The sequence below is a fragment of the Myotis nattereri genome (assembly GCF_964212035.1).
Source record: "Myotis nattereri genome assembly, chromosome: 15".
NCBI classification, from domain to species: Eukaryota; Metazoa; Chordata; class Mammalia; order Chiroptera; family Vespertilionidae; genus Myotis; species Myotis nattereri.
This window is the reverse complement of record NC_138090.1, coordinates 2,909,934-2,931,701: the sequence shown is the minus strand read 5'-3', so window position 1 is coordinate 2,931,701 and position 21,768 is coordinate 2,909,934. Positions and strand designations below refer to the sequence as shown.

Sequence of the window (21,768 nt, the reverse complement as noted above, 5' to 3'; positions counted from 1 at the left end):
AGGCGTGTCACCACGGAGGCCAGACCCACAGGGCAGCGGGCATAGCGGTTCTCCTTAGAGCAGCGGTTCTCAACCTGTGGGTCGCGACCCCTTTGGCGGTCGAAGACCCTTTCACAGGGGTCGCCTAAGACCGTCCTGCATCTCAGATATTTACATGACGATTCAGAACAGTAGGAACATGACAGTTATGAAGTAGCAACGAAAATAATGTTATGGTTGGGTCACAACATGAGGAACTGTATTTAAAGGGCCAGAAGGTTGAGAACCACTGCCTTAGAGCAAAAGGGGCTAAAGCCAATGGTGGAAACCAAGCTTCACCCCATACGTGGAGGCCTTTCCATATCAGCACCTGCGATTTTTACTATTAGAATTGCTAGGTCGCCCAAGGAGGAATGCACGAGGCCAGAGTGGTGAGGGATCACGAATTTATTTGATCATCCGCACACCAGGTGGCTGAGCCTGGATGGCTCCAGCACCCAGTGAGGGGAGTCGGCGGCTTTTAAAGGACTTTTGTTGGGATTTTTTTCTGGGCGGAGACTTCTTTATGCAGACCTGGAGGGGAGAGAACGGAATGTGGTCACCACAAGTGAAAAGTGGTCTCAGCAAAGGGAATGTCCATAGTGAAATGACCTGAGAAGCCAGTTCTCCGGGGGAAGGCTATCAACTCAATTGCTCCATCAAACCTAACAAGAGTCCCTCCGTTACCAGTGAGCTGGCTGTGCTGGGTCTGGCATCAGTACAGGGCTCCAAAAACATTGTTCAACGGGGACAGAAATAAGGGGAAGTGGGATGGGAGGGAGGGAGGAAGGACGATGAAAAGAAAAATCAGAGGAAGGAAAAGGGGAGGGAGGGAGGGAGCGAAGAGACAGGGGGAGGAAGGAGGACAGAGACAGGAGGCAAGAGAGAGAGAAAGGAAGGAAAATATGCAGCGAGGGAAAGAAAAAGACAGAGAAACAGAGATTTGGAGGGAGGGAGGGAAAGAGACAAGAGAGAGACAGAGAACGGAGAGAGGTGGAGAGGGGAGAGAGGGAGAGAGACACAAGAAAGGGAAGATTCGGGGCAGTGGCCCCGCCCCCAGCCCGGACTCCGCCCCCCGGCCCGCAGGCTGCAGCGCCCCCTCCAGCCGCCAGGGGCCGCCACGCGCCGCCGGCCGCTCCCCGCGTGCGCCGCGGGCCCTCTCTCCCGCCTCCGCGCTGGCCGCTCGCCGACCCGCCGCCGCTCTCGCGCCGCGGCCGCGTCTCGTTCGCCGCGTCTCCGTGAGGGGCCTCGCGCCGCCGGCGCCCGCCGTCCCCCTGCCTCGCGGCGCTGGGTCTCGCGGGCCCCGCTCCCGCCCTCCGCTCGCCTGGCCCGGACCGGAAGCGGCGGCGCACGGCCTGGGCCTGGCGCGGGGGGCGGGCACCGGGGCCCGGACGGACATGGGCAAGAAGCACAAGAAGCACAAGTCGGACAAACACCTCTACGAGGGTGAGGAGAGGGCGGCGGGGCGGGGCGGGGGCCGGCGGGCCGCGGCCGCTCCGGCGGCTCTTCGCGCCTTCGACTCCCCTTCCTCGAGCGCCCGAGGAGGCCGGGCCGCGCCTCTCCCCGGGCAGGCCCGGACCCGCGACGGGGGCGCGGCGCAGACCCGACGGGCGGGGGCGGGGCGGCCACGGGACCCCTGGCCCCGGCGGGGCGCGGAGGGCGGCGTTCGGGCACCCACGGGGCGAGCGCCCGTCATTCAACAGGTGCTTCGGGGCGCCCCCTGCGGACCCAGCGCCGCCCGCCCCGCGGCCCCTGCACGGTGGGCCTGCCCGCCGGGCCCCGCAGCCTCCGTGAACCGGCCTCTCCCCCCCGCCCCCCAGAGTATGTGGAGAAGCCCCTGAAGCTGGTCCTCAAGGTGGGCGGCAGCGAGGTCACCGAGCTCTCCACCGGCAGCTCGGGGCACGACTCCAGCCTCTTCGAAGACAAGAGCGAGCACGACAAGCACCGCGACCGGAAGCGGAAGAAGCGGAAGAAGGGCGAGAAGCAGGGGCCCGGCGAGGAGAAGGGCCGGAAGCGCCGGCGCGTGAAGGTGAGTGCGGCCAACCTCGCACCGGCCGTGCCTCCGCCGCCGCCTCCCGCCCCCAATGGGCCCGGAGCCGGGCCCTGCGCCTCTTTAAAGGCCGCCCCGTGGCGAGGCGGCGCGGGGCCGAGTGGGAGCACCGGCCGCCGCTCCGGGGGATGGTTTAGGCTCCAGCTGCGCTCGCACCAGGGGAGGGAGCCGCCCGCCCACCTGCGGGGCCCCGGGACCAGGTGGGCGGGACTCCGTCCGGCAGCGAATGGGATCCGCCCAGGTCCACCCCTGTGGTTCCGAAATAAAGGTCCTCCCCAGGCCACGCGCGCTGAACGGGAGGCTCCCACCCTTTCAAACAGCGTTTGCGTCTGTCGGAGAGAAAACTGGGTTGAGATCTTTCGGGGACAGGACACCAGGAGTGAAAATAAGCATTTTCTAAACCGTTGGCGGTTAGTAGATGGAGAGGAAGCCCCTGCCACCTTGGGGTGCACGCTGAGCGAAATCGCGATCACGCCCCGTCCCTCCGGGGACGCTCACCTGCCGCCGCGTCGATAAGCCGGGACGCCGTGGTCTGTCCCCCTGGAGCGGGCATTGGGCTGTTTCTATCTTTCTTACTGTTTCGGCCAGAACTGCAGTAAATATTCTTGTGGACATTGGCCCTTGAACGACACAGGAGTTAGGGGCGCTGACTCCCCCCCCCCCCCCCCGCCCCGCCCCGTGCAGTCGAAAACCTGCATGCAGCCTGACTCCCCAGAAACTTGAGTTGTCCCCGGTGTCCAGGGGGGATTGGTTCCAGGACGCCCCCCCAGGATACCAGCTTCCAAAGGCGCTCACATCCCCTGTGTAAAACGGCGTAGATCAGTGCATCCACTCAGCCCTCCCCGCCCGGGCTCCCGGCAGGAGGTGGGAGGCAGGAGGCATTTACGGAAGAAAGTCCACGTAGGAGCGCACCCCCTCCTGTGCTGTCAGGGCCGAGTGTGCGCTGTGAAGGGAAGTGTCTCGGGGTGCGCGCCCCGGGGTGGGAGGGTTTGGAGCCGGTGGAGGCCTCTCCGGCCTTCCTGTCCTCGGTCCTGCTCCTGGTTCAGCTGGTGGCTGCGCCCTGTGCTCACCCGTCCGCACGGCATGAGCCCCATTTCTCTTCATGTTCATCAACACCTGCCATGTACAGACACCTTAGCTTTTGCTGATGAGAGAGGTGGAATCCTTCTGGTGTTTACATGTATCACTCCTAGAGGTCGAGGGAGCTTCGCGAATTTCCTGACATTTCCGGTTTCTTCTGGGAATTAGCTACGATGCTCTCCACCCATTTTCCGTTGGGTTTTTTGCCTTTTGTAGGTGTTCTTCATGTAATCTGTGCTAAGACTTGGAGGTGTGTGTGTTGCAGGTACTTATCTCTGCCGGTAGCTGGCCTTTCAGCTTGTTTATGGGGAAGAAAAGTTTTTTCTACTCTTGAGTCATAAAGATTCTTTTCTCTGAAGTTTTAAAGGTTTGCTTTGTACATTTCAGTCTGCTATCCTGGGGTTTACTGTTGTGTCTGGTATGAGGTAGAGACTATATTTGTTTTTCTTTTCCGTGCAGACGACTGGTTGTCTTTATTCCCAATGATGCCACCTCTGTGACACCCAGACTCGCTGTGCGCGTGGGTCTGTTTCTGGGTCCGCAGTCTGTTCTCGGTCGGTGTGTCTGTCCCTATGTCAGACCACGTTGTCTTCATTACTGTCACTCTGTACAGGGGCTGCGTACCTGGTCAGACTCTCTCATGGTCACCTTTTTCAGAACTGTTGTGACGGCTCTTGATTTTGACCTGCAAGATAAGTTATATGCTTGGCTTGTCAGATTCCATGAAAAATCCCATCTTCCAGTTTGGGTTGGCATTATATTTCATTTATAGATAACTCTGGAGAGAATTGATTGTCACGAGCATGGTATATTTCCTTTATTCGGGTCTTCCACAGTGTTCTTTCAGTAATATTTCATACTTTTTCCCAAAATGTATTAGGTGTTTTTATTAGATTTATTCCTGGGTATGTTATCTTGCTTTTAGGACAGTGTTGTTTTCTAAGTGGTTATTTCTGGCCTATACTGTCAAAGCACTTTTCTTCCCTTTGTGAACATGTTATTTTCTCCTTTTCCAGTAGATGGCAGCAAAATACATGAAGATTTTTTAAAAGAATTTTCAGTGGCGTCTTATTTTTTTCCACTGAAATTAAGATGATTTCGTTTAAAGGTATTCTGAGCTATTTCTGCATTACCTCCCTTTGTTCCGTTTAGGAGGAAAGAAAGAGGCGCGACCGGGACCGTGTGGAGAATGAGGCAGAAAAAGACCTCCAGTGCCAGGCGCCTGCGAGACTGGACCTGCCCCCGGAGAAGCCTCTGTCGAGCTCTGTAGCCAAACAGGAAGGTCCGAGTAACGGGGAACTGTCCTGCGTGACGAGGCTGACACAGCCAGGGGAAGCACGGGGTTTCTAGCTTTCAAGTTAAAGTTTGGAAGCCTTTTAATGGAATTTTTAAGTTTTCTTACCTCTCTGATGCATACAACCTTTAAACTAGCTGCAGTTTTGAATTCATACTTACTTATAAGGGAAATGGAGTTTCTGTGTGAGGTGTTTAATGATGGGTATGAATAAGTCATATAGAAAGGAAATAAGCTAAACAGTACTCTGTAGAATCTTCCTTTTTAAAGTGCTCTTTTCTTTTCTTCTTTGCTTTAGAAGTAGAACAGACGCCCCTTCAAGAAGCTTTGAATCAACTGATGAGACAGTTGCAGAGGTAAATGGGTTTTCCAGTCCTTTTGTAATGTGGACATTGAAAGGAGAAAGATAGTATCCAAAACACTTTTCTATTTTTGATTATTTAAAGCCACATTGTGTGGCCTGCATCCAAACGTACTTGATTTTAAAGTGGATGATAAATATTTTGCCTGGCAGTGAAGCCCTCCAAGAGGCTGGCTTTTAGATGTTCTCGTTTAGCTTGTTTGAACTGGCAGCTGGAAGAGTGTTACGTAATATTCTTAATGGCAGATTTCTTTTTAATCTGAAGTAACTTCTGATGTTCAAGCTTTAAACCGGGAATAAACAATACAGATATTTCCACTTGGTTTATAGATAAAAATACCTTCTGTGTATTTGTGCAGTGCTTATCATACTGTGAAAGTTCAGCGATTACTAAGCCTGGGGCAGGGGGCAGAATACTATAAATAGGATTTGTGCCACTTTTAAATGCAGGAATTGGTTCTGAAAATTTCAGTATCTAGATTAAGCCCATGTTAAGTCTGTAAAAGGGGAAAGAATAAGTCAGTCTTTATTAAAATGTTCTGATACTTCTCTATACTCAGAATTTCAGTTTTCAGCTAAAAGGCATGTCCCTGGCAGAGGGTTCGCAGGTGCAGGGCATGCACTCTCAGAACGCAATGGACGGGTGTGGGAGCACCGCTTCGGTCGTGGCTCTGTGTCAATGGCTGCTCTCGGGGTGGAGGCGATGTTCTCTGAGAGGCCTCGCAGACGGCGAGTGTCGCTCACTGTAACCGCTGTGGGCAGCACCGTCTGCACGGGGAAGGTCCGGACAGGGGTGTCTGCTTATTCTCGGGTGTTGGTCTCCTCGCGTGGGCAGCGTGCTGGGAAGAGCAACGGCAGAGTCACGCAGACCTGGTGCAGATGTTAACTCTCTCTGGTCAGACTTAGGACCTAGAACAAATGACTTGAGCCCTGAGTCTCTGTCCTCGTTCTAAGTGAGGGCACCACTTCCTGATGGCTTTGTGCGGGTAGCTGTAAAGTACATCAATCTACCACCGGGCCGGTGACGTGGTCAATGCATTTTAATAGTCACTGCTGCTGTTAGTTCTGAAGCCATTTTTTACTGTCATGATGATTTAGAATCAGAAAATTTTAGTATGCCAGATTTCCAGAGGAAAACCACTCTGCTGACCTAAGTATATAAAACAATGGTTCTCAACCCTGTCAGTCCTGGAAATGCCAATGCCAAATGCTTCAGTGCCGTTACCAGGACTCAACCTTAGAAACACCAGTGCCGACCCACCCTCCTTCCTCACGCAATTTTTTATTTTTAAATATATGTCTTTATTGATTTCAGAGAGGAAGGAAGAGGGAGAGAGAGAGAAAAACATCAATGATGAGAGAGAATCATTGATCAGCTGCCTCTTGCATGCCCCCCACTGGTGATTGAGCCCGCAACCCAGGCATGTGCCCTTGGCCGGAATCGAACCCAGGACCACTCAGTCCGCAGGCTGACTCTCTATCCACTGAGCCAAACAGGCTAGGGCCTCACGTGACTCTTAATGCCCTGGGTCTGAGGTAAACCTCCCCTAGCCCGCTGGAGTTTTTATAAAGTTCCTCCAGTGAGAGTTGAGAGCCTGTGATAGAAAACACTGTCTCAAGTTTAGGGTATTACGAGGCCTTTTTAATGTCATTTTTTTAACACACCCCCACCTACACATACACACACACAACACAACACACAACACACGATAGCAGTCAAAATACATATGCTCACAGGGATGCAATAATATGGTGGCCCACCAAGAGTCCAAGCCAATAGTTAGAAACCATATGGAAGAGGGCAGGTAGGCATTCACAGTTACCGTTTCCGCCTTTTCCCTGTGGTGGATAAAAATACATAGTACTAATCACCAAAGGCCAAGACATTGCTCAGTTAGGCTGGGGTTTTTTTGTTTGTTTCGTTTTTCCCTGTGTAGGAGGTACTACTAATTAATTTAACCTGCATATTTTAAAAGACTCTCTACAACAGTACAATTATTATGTGAAACATCTTCACCTTGTTATGAAATAGTTACTAGTCTTTACAATTATTCCTGTAGTTTTCGGTGGAAAACATGTCAGCATGCTACAGATTCTTTCTACACCTGAACGGCTTCCTCTGGCCCCTGCTCTTGGGCCAGTGGATGTGTTTGTAGTAGAAGTGAAATTGCCTGTTTTCTATTTTCACAGAAAAGACCCCAGTGCTTTCTTCTCATTTCCTGTGACGGATTTTATTGCTCCTGGCTACTCCATGATCATTAAACACCCAATGGATTTCAGTACCATGAAAGAAAAGATCAAGAACAATGACTACCAGTCCATAGAAGAACTGAAGGTAACGAGCTTTGTGTTGTGATGGGACAAATAACAGTTCCCATACAAAGTAACACATCTTTATTCATTCGGGAGGCAAGCTCTTGGATCCTGTAGATATACAATCTTGGTAGAAACCTTCATGGCTGGTATTTAGAATCGTTCTAATTGAGTTTTTATTTTGCAAAGAATTAAGTTTACTTTAAAATCCAAAAATCTTTGTGTATTTCTGTCTTAGAAAACATTTTTGAGCTTGGAGGTACAAAAGCAGATGAAATAAGCCACCTGCTATCTTGTATTATTTGGGGCATTTTCATAAAATTTTGAATTTCATATATTCCACAGTATATTTTCTCAACTGTTAAAATGAGAGGATATTGATTTTCAATTTCAGATCAGTACAGGTGAAGTTGATATTTTAATGAAATTGAATTTGAGTCGTTTCTTTTCCTAGACATCTAAGGTGTGCATGTCTTCTCACGTAAAGAATAAGTTGGCTGGTCCAGAAATACTAGTTTAATGAAAGTCACTTGCTCTCTCAGATCACTTTGGCCGTATTTGTTGAGCATGTTTCCTTCAACTCTAAAATGAAGGAAATTAAAAACTTGCAAGTAAAGAACCTACAAGCCACTAAAATGATGTACATGCCTAATGTTATCGTTGAAGTCTTTTCCATCTTTACATAATCTTGGTATATGTTGATTGGAGAGGTGATACTTTTCTTTTTAATCTTCATCCGAAAAGGAACCACGTGTGTTTTAAATTAGCTTTGTACCAAACCACCACAGATTACACTGGTTTGGATATATATTTTGCCTTTATTTTTTTCTGCATAAGCATCGTAGTGTGCATCTGACCTAATCAGCTATAAGAGGAAAATCCGGCAGTAAACTATATCTTTATTTTATTTTATTATTTTTTTTATCCACATGTCAGTCAGCTGAGAGTTATGAATAACACCAGCATTGAATTCTGTCTTCCTCCCATTTTGAATGGATAGATAATAAATACCCCAGTCCTCTGGAAAACTGGAATTGCATTCTTGTGTCTTTAGAGAAATGGAAACTTTCCCCAACTTTTCATCTGGTGAAAATTAGGCTAGAACTGTTTATTTCAGCATATTTCCGACTTGATTATTGCTTAATGGAAAAAATCTTAACAGTTTGGGTTTTTTTTTCTTATAGTAAACAGTTTTCCTCTGATCTTTGTCTTGTGATGACAGGGGAGAGCAGTGTGCCCCTAAGTGTTTTTGAGCAGATGCTTCAGGCTTATCATAATTAAAATGAACAAGTATTTTGAACTCTTTAGAGTTTTCTATATTACTACCTTTTTTTCCCCCAGCAACCCAAAGTAATATTTATTTGCTTATCCAGCTCATTAGGCTGTTCAAGATTTTTTTAATTATGTGAAAAGTATGCAGAAGGGTCACTCAGGTCTCAGATGACCCAGTGCCATGACACAGAGGTCCAGGAAAGCCCAGCACATGGCAGTGCTGAAGGCCCTTGGGACCCACAGGCTGCCTGGGCCCAGGAGGAGAATCCAGTGCCCTCGGGCCAGGGACCAGCCCAGTGTCATTTTGTGTGAATAATGGCCATGGAGTATCTCCCCTCACCGGCCTCTCCTTCCCCCAAGTAAACACTTAATAGTTCTTAGTGGAATGGGAGCTTTCCCGAATATCTGTCCAAGGGTTCTTCACTTAGGGTCCCTTGGGTAGCCTTGGGGGGACCGGGAACCCGCTAAAATTACATGAGAAGGTCTGCTCCGGTGTGCGCATGCACACGCATAGGCTGTAGGAACGAGTGGGCCCATGGCTTTCGTCACACTCTTGGAGGTGCAGGGTCCAGCAAAAGCCTGGCTGCTTAGAGACTGGGCCAGGGGCCGCGTCCACGTGAACTTCGTCCACTTTGAATTTAATACCATTTTATTATGACCCTAGAATCAGTCTTCTCATAACTGGTAAACAGTGCTCAGTACCTCTTTTTGTTCCATTTGACTGTTCTCAGCTGTCATCACTTTATTAAGTAGTGGCGTTCGAATGTTTTTTTGATTTGGAGGAGTTTGTTAGGGGGCATCAGATTCTTTTTTGTTGGATTTTTATCATTTTAGTTGAGTAAGGGCTTGACATAATCGCTCACATTTATGTGATGTAAAAATTACCCATGAATTGCTTCTCTGGCATATCTGTGTACTTTGAAATTTCAATCAGAAATGTAATTTGGGGTCATTTGGCTCCTCCATTTACATGTTTCAGCTTTTTGAGGTTGTATAGTTTATTTCACATTGTCATGATTTTGCAACATTCTGCAAATTATGTTTAGCTTATAATAGCATCCAAATAGGTAAAAGAAAATGTGTAAGCAGTGGAACATTTTTGCTCAGTTTGGATTTAGTAGGAAATAATGTGATAATTTAGCCCTGGTCCCTGTTTTCAGTCAAGATCTGAAATAAAATTTAATAAATATATAGAAACTTAAGATTTTTTTAAACTAAGAATAACATTTCTAATTAGATTAACTACTCAGTTAAAATTATTCTATTAAATATGTGATAGAAGTATTTTCTTCAATTTCTTTTTTTCCCGTAAGATTAAAATGTTCATCTTGATATATAAAGTTTATATAGTTGTGAAATGTTTCAAAAATTTGGAAAAGAATGTAGGATATTTAAATTAGCAGTACTTGTGAGTTTTAAAATTTAATAAGTTGCTATGAATGTTCTTCAGTAAACATGAAAGAAGAGGGCGGGATGTTGCTTTCTTTTCATTTTTCGAAGGCCTGTCCGATTTCAAATCAAGAACGAAGCGCACTTCGTTTTGTCTGAATGCGTTTTCCCCCTTAACGTTCTCTCTGCAGGATCACTTCAAGCTCATGTGCACTAATGCTATGATTTATAACAAACCAGAGACCATTTATTACAAAGCTGCCAAGAAGCTATTACACTCGGGAATGAAAATCCTTAGCCAGGTAAAGAAACTTCTTTGTCATAAATAAGAATTTTTATAAAGGTTGTATTCCTTTGTTTTTTGTCATAGTAATACAGGTCCGGTTCAGTACTGGTTTTATTGTTTAGGCAGATCATATGTAAGTTGAAATATTCAATAAAACTTTGGAATAATATAGAGAAGAAAATGAAAGCAGGAAGTTTCTCGTTTGGATTTGATACAAGTATTGGTGCTCACTTGTAATTACTTATACGAGGCTCTGGAATGGCTCCTCACCAGGTGGACTTGTACTTACAGTTTAAGAAACACCAGCCCGAGTTCCAGGGTGAGGCTGGTTAGGTGAGGGAGGAGCCGGGGGAGGAAGTGCTCCTCCCTTTGTCAGGACGGGATCTGACGGGCAGCACAGGAACTCCTGGGACAAGAAAGAGACACAAATGAGCGCTAAGGGGCAACTGTCTCAAAGCCACCTGATGGGAGCTGTCCCTCCCGTTTGGGACAGGCCTTCGAGGTGGCAGAAATGTGGGCAGGGGCCCAGGCACATCCTCAGCTGTGTGACGCAGACGGCGTAACCACACGGCCTGCAGAGCGGTGCTGCAGACAGCGGCAGGAAACTGTGGGTGTCGTCTGGGAGCGAGGGCTGATGACAGACCGTGAAGGGCGAATTGAGGCGATCGCTGTGGGAGAGAAGGGGAGCTCCCAGGATGAGCCACCTCTCGGAGGTTGTACTCACGGCTCCGAGTGGGATGGGAAATGGGCGCCTCGCCACAGCAGGAGTGGGGGCGGGTCTAGTGGGAGCTCTTGCCACTGACTCCTGGGCCCCAGGCAGGACCCGAGCCCCTGGGCGTCCGTGTCCTCATCTCCAGGGGGGGTTTGACCTGTGCCCTTCGAGACCATCGCCCGCAGCGAATGCTGCCGCGAGAGGAGACCTGGCGTGGGGCGGAGACTGACCAAGAAGAGCAGGCGAGGAGAGGGTTTCTGTGCAAAGAAGAAATGTGTGGGTATAAGATAGCAAGGAGAAAAGCTGGAGCTCAGGCCCAGAGGAGTTAGGGACAGTAGGAGTGAGTCATGGCCGCTCGTGTTCTCTCAGCTTTGATGGCACGTCTGTGTCAGTTCCGCGTTACAGAGCCGCCGTGGTGTGCACGTGGCTGAGTGTCTGCTGGGCTCTGAAAGGTTCTTGGACCCACTTCACAAGGGAAAGAGAAACATTTGGGTTGACAATTAATCCTTGCACTCCTAATATTTAGACATCAGTCCCATCCTCTCCTAAAGACTTAGGAAACTGTGATGTCAGCCAGTTACCCATCTTTGGCAAAATTTGCAGAGGGAAGAGAATGTAAAGTGTTTATCCCAGTCTTGGCAGAAGGACTCAGAGGAAGGAACTGAGCCATGTCCCAGGTTTAAAAACCCACGATGCTTGTTGTTAACCCCATTTGAAGGAAAAGTGCTTCTGTCAGTTGCAGCCTTTACTGCAAACGAGGCACATGGATTTCTAGGAGAAAGTAACTCACAGGGCTAGCATATCCAAGGCAAGTGTATTCGTGTTGACTCACCACTGTTACCACCATTTAGTGTCGGTGAATGATGTAGTTAATATAACATGCGAAAGAGTCCAGTATCCCCTGGAGTTTACTGGGGTGAGTTGGTTGGAGGCACAGAAAATGAAGTTTCTCCTCCCTTTCCCTTTTCTGTTACCTTCCTTTTTCTCAGACCTCTTCCTGTTGAGGAGCCCTGCCCATCCTGTGTGATAGCTTCCTGTTGGCTTCTCTCCGCCCCAGACGGGAGGGACCCTTACAACAGTGATTTTACATGATTAAATTTAGACCTGAGCAAACTCCTCACATAGCAGTGTTCCCAGGAGAGCCCAGCACACCCTCCCATGCATGGTGTCTTAAAAGATAATTGCTTAAATGTTCGGTGGAAAAAGATTGCAGAGCAGCCTTTCATTATTTTTTCAGTTACAAATACGATTAGAAGACGTTATTTTTATAAAGAATGGGCATACATAGAATAACTCCTGATCACCTAAATAAATATGAGGTGCTGCATATAGTACAAACAATACTATTTGCAGCACAATAGAATCGGACTAATCAGGGCCTGTCCTGGCTCTGTGGCCTGCCCCTCTAAATCAGGGGTCCTCAAACTACGGCCCGCGGGCCACATGCAAATACAAATATTGTATTTGTTCCCATTTTGTTTTTTTGCCTCAAAATAAGGTATGTGCAGTGTGCATAGGAATTTGTTCACAGTTTTTTTTTTAACTATAGTCCGGCCCTCCAACGGTCTGAGGGACAGTGAACTGGCCCCCTGTTTAAACAGTTTGAGGACCCCTGCTCTAGATAATACATTAACGAGGCTTTTATTTTCTCTATTCACGTCTGTGTCTGCAGTACAATCTATTAGGTGAGTGGTTTTAAGATTACTTTAAAATGAAGTTGAGAAATGCAACAGGTCTGCTTTCCTGAGGCTTTTCCAGGCGGCACCTCTGGTACCGGCATGGGCAGCAGGAGGCCGGGTCTCGTCACTGGTTCTCTGACCTTAGATGAGTCACTTCGTGTTTCTGGACTTCATTGTTCTTATTTGAATGACCTCGGTCCTTCCTAGTTCCTGTTCTGTAAAGCCTTCCCTGCCGTTGCTCTGCGTCCCCCAGGAGACGGCCCTCCATATTTCATCCAGTGACAGGCTCAGCGTTCAGAGGCAGAGGCATCGCTAGGGACAGAGCTTCCCGAAACCTCAGGCCCTGAACCACAGCACAGACTTCACAGCGTGTCAGTGCAGTGGGAAAGTAAGCACGTTTAACGCAGGAGAAGCAGGATGTCTCAGGTGGGAGGAACGTCACGCGTGCCGTGAAGGCCGCTGTGCTGGCCCCTCTCGTAGTCAGCAGGCTGTTTGCCAGGCCGCTGGGGACCGCCCTGACGCCACAGCGCTCGGCGACGGCCTGTGCTCACGGCTGTCGGTCTTAAATACCTGCGCATTCTTAAACTGCAAGCCATAAGCCATTCTGCCCAATATAACATTTTAACCTGCTGTTAAAACAAATTCCGCGTTTTAAATTCGATACTGCAAAGAAGTCTTTACTCTTCTGTCCTTTATGTGAACTATTTGATGATGCAGTAAAGTTACAGAGCGTTCTCTTAGGTTGGAAGTGAAGTCGTCTGAATGGAAGGATAGACTGTTGTCCTGGGCCCTGAGTCTAATACTCGGTGCGGTTACATTGACTTGTTCTCCCAGGTTACTCGCGAGAGAAATGCAAGCTCTTGTGAGAAACAGCGCGTGGCTTTAACGGTGAGTGACAGGCGCGCACTGAGGATGCCCTTGCATGTCTTTAGGAGCGGATCCAGAGCCTGAAGCAGAGCATAGACTTCATGGCCGACTTGCAGAGGAGTCGGAAGCAGAAGGACAGGGCCGACCCCGCGCAGGGCGGGGAGGACAGCGGCCACTGGCCAGCGGAGAGGGAGGACGCGGGCGAGGCCGAAGCACAAGCCTTCAAGAGTCCCCACAAGGAAAACAAGAAGTAAGGAGCCTTAGCGGGTCACAGTAAGCGGCTGAGGGGGTGCTGCTGCGGCGCCTGCCGGCGGGAGCCAGGGCCAGGCTGGTGTGGGCATGCACGTCCATCTCGGGGTGTGATACCTCCGTCCCCACCAGGCACCATGTGGACTTGTCCGCACAGTTCGGAAAACAGCTCTGAGTGCGTCTTCTTACGAGACTGGTTTTAAAGCCCACAAGTTCCCCTCAGGGGCTTGCTGTCAGTGCGTTTATTTAAGTAGGACTGTTTGTGGAGGGAAATGTCTTCGTGACTGTTCCAGAAAGGAGCTGAGACCGTGGGTAAGCCTCAGCACAGCTTAGCTGAAGCTGCTTCCTGAAGGGGGGCTGTCGTGTGGACCCGGGAGCAGTGACTCCCCAGGGCCCCGCCGGCAGCGGCGGCAGGCCTGCCCCGCCCAGCCCGTCACTGCACCCCGGAAGAGGGTTTTCATTAGTAATTGGGGATTTCTGCTGTCACAATGCAAAGAAAGTAAACTTACGACAAGTTTTAGTTCTGTTTCTATGATTTATAATTTTAAATGTTCATTATAAAAAATCAATCTTTAAAAAAAAAATTTTCTCTCCCTTCAAAATATATTCTTGGTGGATTTCATTTTTTGTGCATGTGCTGAGAAAAACGTTTAAGGCAAATAACACTGGGCCCAAACGAGGGAGCTAGCCCCGGTCTGGGGTTGCCTTTCCTGCACACACAGGCCTCCCCGTCATTAATTAGGGGACAGCACGTCTCCACCTCAGCTGTCTTCATGTTTGGAATTCCCTTTAATGCTTTCACCTTACCTTCTTTTTACTTACATTCATGTGTTCTCAGGAAAGACAAAGATACGCTGGATGATAAAGTGAAGAGCCACAATTTAGAGAGAGAGCAGGAGCAGATCGACCGCATCGTGCGGGAGTCCGGGGGCAAGCTGACCCGGCGGCTGGTGAACAGTCAGGTGACGAGCTGGGCCTCCTTGGAGCCGCTGACCGGTGGTCTGAGCGCGCGTTTACGTCCCGTGTGCTTTCGGTCCACATCTGCCTCAGGCCCCAGCACCTCTCAGATCAGAGGAGTCCGTGGGTGTTTGTCAGTTACATGATTAACCTTGCCCTCTTTGACTGGGTTTTTAACGCCTTCTAACATCAGGAAATGAGCCACTACTTTTATGTTTATGAAAACGTTTATACTGTGGTCTTTTGGAATCGTATTGTTTGGCGCATTGGTTTTAAACCAGATGGATTCATATATGACTTTGGGAGGTCACCCCCCTCCTGGTCTTCAGTTCCTCTTATTTAATACGTGTCCCGCGCTCTACTACCAGTCAACGTAAAACGTATAAGTAAAACGTATAAATACGTTTCCTGCATACAATGTGTTAAGCAGCAGAGGCAGAACCGGGTGGCCTTAAGGACCCTTTCACATAGCCTTTCAGTCTGTGTTTCCCTAACCATCCTTAGTCCAGCCCTCAGCTCCTGTGCGTAGGAGACAGGAGCATGGGGTCTGCGTGCTCCGTGATAGCTACCAGTACTGTATGATGCAGCATGGCTTTCTGGTGTGGTGCGTGTATGATACACACAGAACCGCTTATGCCGTGTGAACACTTTGGGTCGTTACAGTGTGAATTTGAAAGAAGAAAGCCAGACGGAACGACGACGCTGGGACTGCTGCACCCTGTGGACCCCATTGTAGGAGGTGGGTTCAGAGAATAGACCCCAGAGCTTGCTGTGGGCAGAGAGCAGAACCTGGTGCCGTTATACAGCACCAGGCCTGAATGTTGACCCATCTAGCGTATCACTGTCTGCAAAGAACTGGCTAGACATCGTGTTTTTCCTGTTAACAGCTGGCCCCTTTCCTTCATCCTAAAATATTACACAGATCAAGTTTTCTTTAAACCACTAAGCCCTAGGATATCGGACCCACCTTTAACACAGGCAGAATGTGAGGCAGTCACTCCTAGCCCTGCTTGGTAGAGTGGTCGGTGGCTCAGTGACTTCTCCAGGCGTCTCAGAACCCTCCGATTCTGACATCATAACTCTGCTGATGCAGTGAACGGAGGGAGTGCGGCCGTTGGCGGCTTTCCCTGGGCCGGTGGGAAGTTAGAAAGGTCGAGAACCCATTTTATAACTTCAGTCCTGTTTTATTTTCTCAGATGATATTTTACTGGAAATCGTATAAGGAGTATTTTGAAATTTGATATAAAAACATTTTGTCATTCATCTGAGGGGAAGTACGTGCTGTAATACGCAATTGTGAGGATGTTAGTTTATTTTATAAATACCCGTTTTCATACTGCCACTGTGAGAGGTCATTGGGGGGTCCCAAAATGAATACAACGGAATTCCTGTACTTCGGGAGATGTCGCTGCTGCTCACTGTCCAGCGTGGGCGGCACTGTCGGAGCTGGGGTGGCCGGTGGATAGGGGGGACAGGAGACCAGGCTCTCCCCTCTGCTCTGTGGGCGCGGAGGCGGCGCCAACACTTACCGCGGAGGCGGCAGCTCGTCCCCGCGCTGTGCCGGCTCAGAGCAGGGCGGCCTCCCTAGGGTCTCAGGTCAGAGCGGGCTTCCTTCGCCGGGTGATGTTCAGGTGGGTCCCAAGGAGGTGAGGGGGGAAGCACGGGAGACCCCTTCATGCAGGGAGCAGGGAGGCACTTGCAGTCAGGGTGCGCCTGTCTCCATGGCGTGCTTTCTGCTGCGGAAGCTTCCGGAAGCCCTTCCCTCAGAGGGAGGACCTGGTGCTGCGTTTTCGAAGCAAAACTCATCTCCTTTCAGGTGAACGTTTTGTGGTGGGAATTTATATGGTCTTGGTCCAGAGGCTCTTCTGAGGGTAGCTGTGGTGAAGCTGCCCCAGGAGGTGCCATTAGCGATGGAGGCGACACCGGGAGATCTGCCCCTTCCCTTCCCTGTAGCCAGGGGTCTGGTCTCCTCGCAGGTCCCCCCGGTTTCCACCCCCTGTCGACATCTGCCAACTGGCCAGAGCTGGCGGCCCCTCATGCTCACAGTGCCCCCGGGGCCCACTCCCTGGTTAGACAGAAGATGCCCCTTGGCTTCCCCCTTTCATCTCCCTGTGGGGGTGCCGCACCCAGGGGGGCACCAACGCAGGGCTGCCTCCTGAGGAGGAGAGATGTGCTGTAGACAGATGGGCTGCGCAGGACCTGCTACTGCAGGGCCGTCTCGGTACAAAATCCAGGACTCGAGTCCAGGCGAGAGCGCCGGCCCATGGGCGCGGCCTTCCCCAGCACCACCCTGCTCAGTCCTCTGCTCAGTCAGGTCCTGGGGTCCTGGCCTGGCTCCGGCATAACGGGCCGCGTCTCTTCCTTCTGGGTTGCTTGCTTCCATCATAATCTTAAGGCCCAACTTCTCCATCTTTCTTTCCAGCATCACGCAACACGACTGTAAGAATTCCAGGAAGCTGTCGGGTGTGCTAGGAGGACCGGGTGTGGGTCCTGGCCGCCTGCCTGCCTTCCTAAGCTCAGGTTTTATGTTAAAATCGGAGGTAGTGAGGGCTCCCCATCTCTCCCAGTCACGCAGATGCACAGAGTGCCACTCGCCTGCCGCCGCCACAGCCCCGCCTTACTGTGCCCGTCTTCTGTTTCAGAGCCCGGCTACTGCCCGGTGAGGCTGGGCATGACCACTGGGCGGCTTCAGTCTGGAGTGAACACTCTGCAGGGGTTCAAGGAGGATAAAAGGAACAAAGTAGCTCCGGGTAAGGCGCCCGCTCGGGACAGTCACCGTTACTGCCTTGTTCGTACATTCTTTGCTGGTATTTTTGCAACTTTAATTCGTTACTAACTTCAGAAGAGACTGAAAAATCGTGTATTAGTCTTCAAAGTGAGTTTTATTTATTTCCTCTCCCCTTTATGGGAAAACACTCACTTGTGTTGCTACTACATAAGCATCTGTTTGAGGGAAACGTCTGCCTTAGGTTTGTGTGCCAGTCGATGAAGTAGTGAAGTTAGAAGGGAGTGGTGCTACTAAAGCAAGCACACAGCCCGCCATCCACGTCCCAGAGGAGCTGACGTCTCTCCTCTCCACCCACAGTGCTCTACCTGGACTACGGGCCTTACAGCTCGTACGCCCCGCACTATGACTCCACGTTTGCCAACATCAGCAAGGACGATTCTGATCTCATCTACTCGGCCTACGGGGAAGACGACTGTGACATTCCCAGCGATTTCAGGCGAGTCTCCGGCCCGGGGTTCTGAAGGCCGCGTGTTCCTAAAGCTGATCTGAGGCGTGGATCTGAAGGGTGGGGTCCGGCTTGAGGTGTGACTGCGAGGCTCACACGTGTGGAAGGCATGAGGGAGGCATTCGCCCCAGGGAGCTAGGGGAGGGGCACGGAGCGCGCCGCTGAGCGAGGGCTTCCATCACTGAGCTGGGTTTGCATTTCGTTTCCCTGTGTTAGCGAGCGTTTCATTCTGTCGCGATGATGAATGGTCGCGGGTGAGTATGTAAACAGCGTTGACGAGGTGGTGAGTCTGGCACGTGGTGTGTCAGTGAGCCACCTGTGGGAACGGTGGGCTGTGACAGGAAGACTGAGCCCGTGGAGATGATTCTGTGGCAGTGACTGTCCCGGCATGCTCTCTTTCAGCATCCACGAGTTTTTGGCCACGTGCCAAGATTACCCATACGTCATGGCAGATAGTTTACTGGATGTTCTGACTAAAGGAGGGCATTCGAGAAGCCTGCAGGAGTCGGAGACGGTAAGAATACACCCAGAGAACGGTGGTTTCTCATTGGTCCGGCATTAGTCATCAGTGTTATGAAACCATGGGCTTAACCAGGGTGACAGCTGTGCTCCACTCCCGAAAAACGGCCCGGCCCGGGTGGGGACCACGGGCGGAGGACAATGAAGGGAAACGGTGATGCGGGCACCGGGATCCGAGGCAGAGGGTGGCATCTGGTCCTGGGCCTGCAGGATGAGGAGGGTTCACAGCAGAGCGGTCGCCGGTGCCGACACCTGACAAGGGAAGCCCTGCTCGCTGCTGGGAACCGCTGACTGAAATGGGAGGGAATGCCCTTCGCTGCCTCCTCAGGGATAGAGCTGGTGGAGCCTCCAGCAACGAAGGAAGCCACGTCCTAGCCGCCCTCTTACTAACACTGTAAACTGTCCAGGTCGGCTGGACAGAGTTCATGAGCTGGGACAACCTAGGGCTTGGCTCCGAGATGAGGACCAGCAAGCGTTCCTTCTGGGGCCGAGGGAGCTGGTCTCCCGATGCCCTTTCTGTCTGTCGGCAAATAGCCTTGAGCTAAAATCGAATGGCCAATGTGGCAGTTTCTGATTTACAGTTTCTCTGCTCTTTGAGCCAACTGTTAGTATTCTCAGAGTTCTAGAAAATAAGGAAAGGCTATATATAAGGACACATTGTTCATAATCTTTTAAAATTGGTAATTAGGAAGATGACATCGTTACTGGTTTGAGTCCTGAGGCGTTTGTCTGTGGTTCTGAGAACTAGGGCTGTGCAGCTGACAGTCTCCAGCGTGTATTCACAGCAGCTTCTGCTGTCTGAGAATCGCCTGCTGCACAGGACAGCCCTGGCGCTCCTCCTGGCTTCTCACCAGACTGACCTGCTGGTGAAACAGACGCCACTTAGACGCTGATGCTGTTTACCACATACCGTGGGCACGTGCACAGCTTTTGGATCAGGCCCAGAATTACCCGTCGCAAAGTCACTAGCAGGGGGTGCCCTTGACTCACAAATTCTCTCAAAATGCCAGTAACTATATCTCATTCATTTTATTCCCCAAATCCGCCTCCTTCCGTTTCCCTGTTGTGGGATACTTGCCTTTGCCTGCACCTTGGAATAGACAGTTGTTTGTCTCTATCCTACAGTCATCACCTGAAGATGAAGGCCAGAGCAGGACCCTCGACGCAGCCAAGGAAACAGAGGTGATTCTGTTCTTTATGAAAAGTGTTTAAATGGAGACTAAGCTGAAAGGCCTAAGTGATGAAGCTTTGTTTGTAAAGAAGTGTGTAAGTAAGCCCTTTCACTGCGGGACAGACACCTGCAGGTGGGAGATCGAGTAGAGGCAGGTGCAGGTGCGGGTGGTGTGCACACGTGTCCTTCCCGGGGCGGGAGCCCAGCGAGGCCGTGTGTCAGAAGGAAGTCCGGAATGGGAAGCAGTAAGGAGACTGATGGGCGTGAGGGCCACACCCGCAGCCCGTGTGCTGGTGGAGAAAGCAGGTGCTCAGGGGTTGAGCTTGGAGTGCGACACCACCATCTAAGTGGAACCGTCACCTCGGGTCACGTGTACCTGGTGACCTGTTCCTAACAGCAGCACCGAGGTTATAGGAACTGAGGCTTGTGAGTCCAGGATTAAACTCCACTCTCTCTGGGGTTTATTTCTCCCGTGCCGTGCCGGCCCCTGGCTGTGGGGCCTGGAGGAGACCAGGAAGTACCTGCGTACGAGAGCTCCTACAGGAGGGTAGGTGGCCGGACCCGGGCTGGCGTGGCTCTCGGTCTCCACCACCTCGCAGTCCCAGGCAGTTGTCACTTTTATGCTTTGAGCGCTGGCATGTGAAACAAATGCAGATTGCACAGACACTCCGTTACCCTACCGAGCAGCGTGGGTGTGTGGACACTGTGCCAGGCTTGGGGAACGACATCAGGTTATAGCTGCAACGTGAGCAGGTGGAATAACTGGGCTGCAGATGGGCCATCTTCCTGGTTTCTTATTCCAGCACGGTGGGGCCTAGAAGCCCGTGTGATTCCTCTTTCTTCACAGCAGGCCTCAGAAGTGGAGCCAGCGGGGCGGGTGGGCGCCAGCAGCCAGGACAGGCTTGCGGCCCTGGAAGTGGTGGCGAACTTGGGCGCTCCCGTCGAAGTGTTTGACTCTGAAGGTGAGTGTCTGGGGTTGGGGGGGTTGATGGGAGCGCTGCCTGGCACGGCAGTCGAGACTGGCGGTCCCCAGGGTACCACTAACGACCATCCGCCACTGGGCAGGCCTCAGGGCAGCACTTCGTGGTGGAGGTCTCGTTTGAGATTAATCAGTACCCCCCAGAGCCTCGGAGCACACGGCTCCGATTCCCGCTCCAGGTGGAACCCGGGACAGCCTCTGCAGTGTGTGCTGTCCCCACAGAGGCCGAGGTGTTCCAGAGGAAGCTGGATGAGACCACCCGGCTGCTCCGGGAGCTGCAGGAAGCCCAGAACGAGCGCCTGAGCACCAGGCCCCCGCCCAACACCATCTGCCTCCTGGGCCCCTCGTACAGAGAGCTGCACCTCGGTAGGTCCCCTGGCGGGTGGGAGCTCCAGGGGTATCAGTTTTTGCGTTTATACACTTGTTCTTTAAAGAAACCACATTTCAGGACCTAGAACAGTTCTCGTTTTGTTTTGTTTTTTTTCTAGCTGAACAGGTGACCAATAACCTTAAAGAACTGGCACAGCAAGTAACTCCTGGCGACGTCGTCAGCACGTACGGGGTTCGGAAAGCGATGGGCATCTCCGTGCCCCGCCCTGGTGCGGGGAGCAGCCTGGTGGATCTAACAGGAGGTGCGTGCCCACATCAGGAGGGCGGGGCCTTTGACAGGTGCTCCCCCTGGGAGTTGCTAGTGTGTAAAGTACTTCGTTCTCTCCATTTTACAAGTTGAAGGCTTGCCACATTGCAGAAAGAGCTGCAGTGATGGCAGTAACGCCCCGTGTCTACCCGGTGCCGTGGGAAGGCTGGCCAGCACCTCTGGACGCTGCCTTTCCGTCACGTTCCTTTTTGCATCAAAAAAGGAAAATATGCTAAATTAAGTGGCATTTTTTTCTTTCAGATTTTGAAGAAGCTAAAAAGACGGATGTTGCTGAGTGTGGCCCTGATGGGAGTCAAAGCTGACCGGTATTTGATTATATATTATGTACATATTTTTTGATTCTTAATTTGGAAATGCTTTTCAGAAGATATTAAATATTTGTAAATTGTGTTTTTAATTAAACTTTGGAACAATTAATGTAATGTTCCAGAGACTGGCCTTCTGTTGGGTAAGAGCTGACTCCTGGGACAATGAACTGGACGATGCATGTCAGCTCAGTGATCCCTGATCTTTCTGATAACGTGAGGGAGAAAACAGCCTCTTTCGTGACCATCCGTTAGGGGAAGCAAGTCCTCCAAATCCTTACAGCCCCTCAGTTCCGCGGTCCCTGTTAGAAACTAGAACCACATCCTTCCTACCCGATCAGGTGGCACCTGGCCATTTAAAGGCGCCTGTGAGGAA

At 50.8% G+C, this 21,768-nt stretch overlaps 1 protein-coding gene across 2 annotated transcripts; it reads left to right on the top strand.

Annotated features, from left to right (window-relative positions):
- Positions 1-1,250: 1,250 nt before the first annotated feature.
- BRD7 (bromodomain containing 7) lies at positions 1,251-21,513 on the top strand. 2 transcript variants are annotated; one of them, XM_081107441.1, is made up of 17 exons: positions 1,251-1,464; positions 1,839-2,047; positions 4,301-4,430; positions 4,741-4,798; positions 6,994-7,138; positions 9,969-10,079; positions 13,387-13,571; positions 14,409-14,532; positions 15,191-15,266; positions 17,170-17,277; positions 17,613-17,751; positions 18,163-18,274; positions 19,405-19,461; positions 20,298-20,412; positions 20,652-20,795; positions 20,918-21,061; positions 21,328-21,513. In XM_081107441.1, the coding sequence occupies exons 1-17, from the start codon at positions 1,416-1,418 to the stop codon at positions 21,387-21,389; spliced, it is 1,968 nt and encodes a 655-aa protein (XP_080963567.1). In that variant the 5' UTR covers positions 1,251-1,415; the 3' UTR covers positions 21,390-21,513. The 2 variants fall into 2 exon arrangements, with proteins under 2 accessions (XP_080963567.1, XP_080963566.1); XM_081107440.1 differs by having other exon boundaries at positions 1,252-1,464; positions 20,301-20,412.
- The last annotated feature ends 255 nt before the right edge of the window (positions 21,514-21,768 follow it).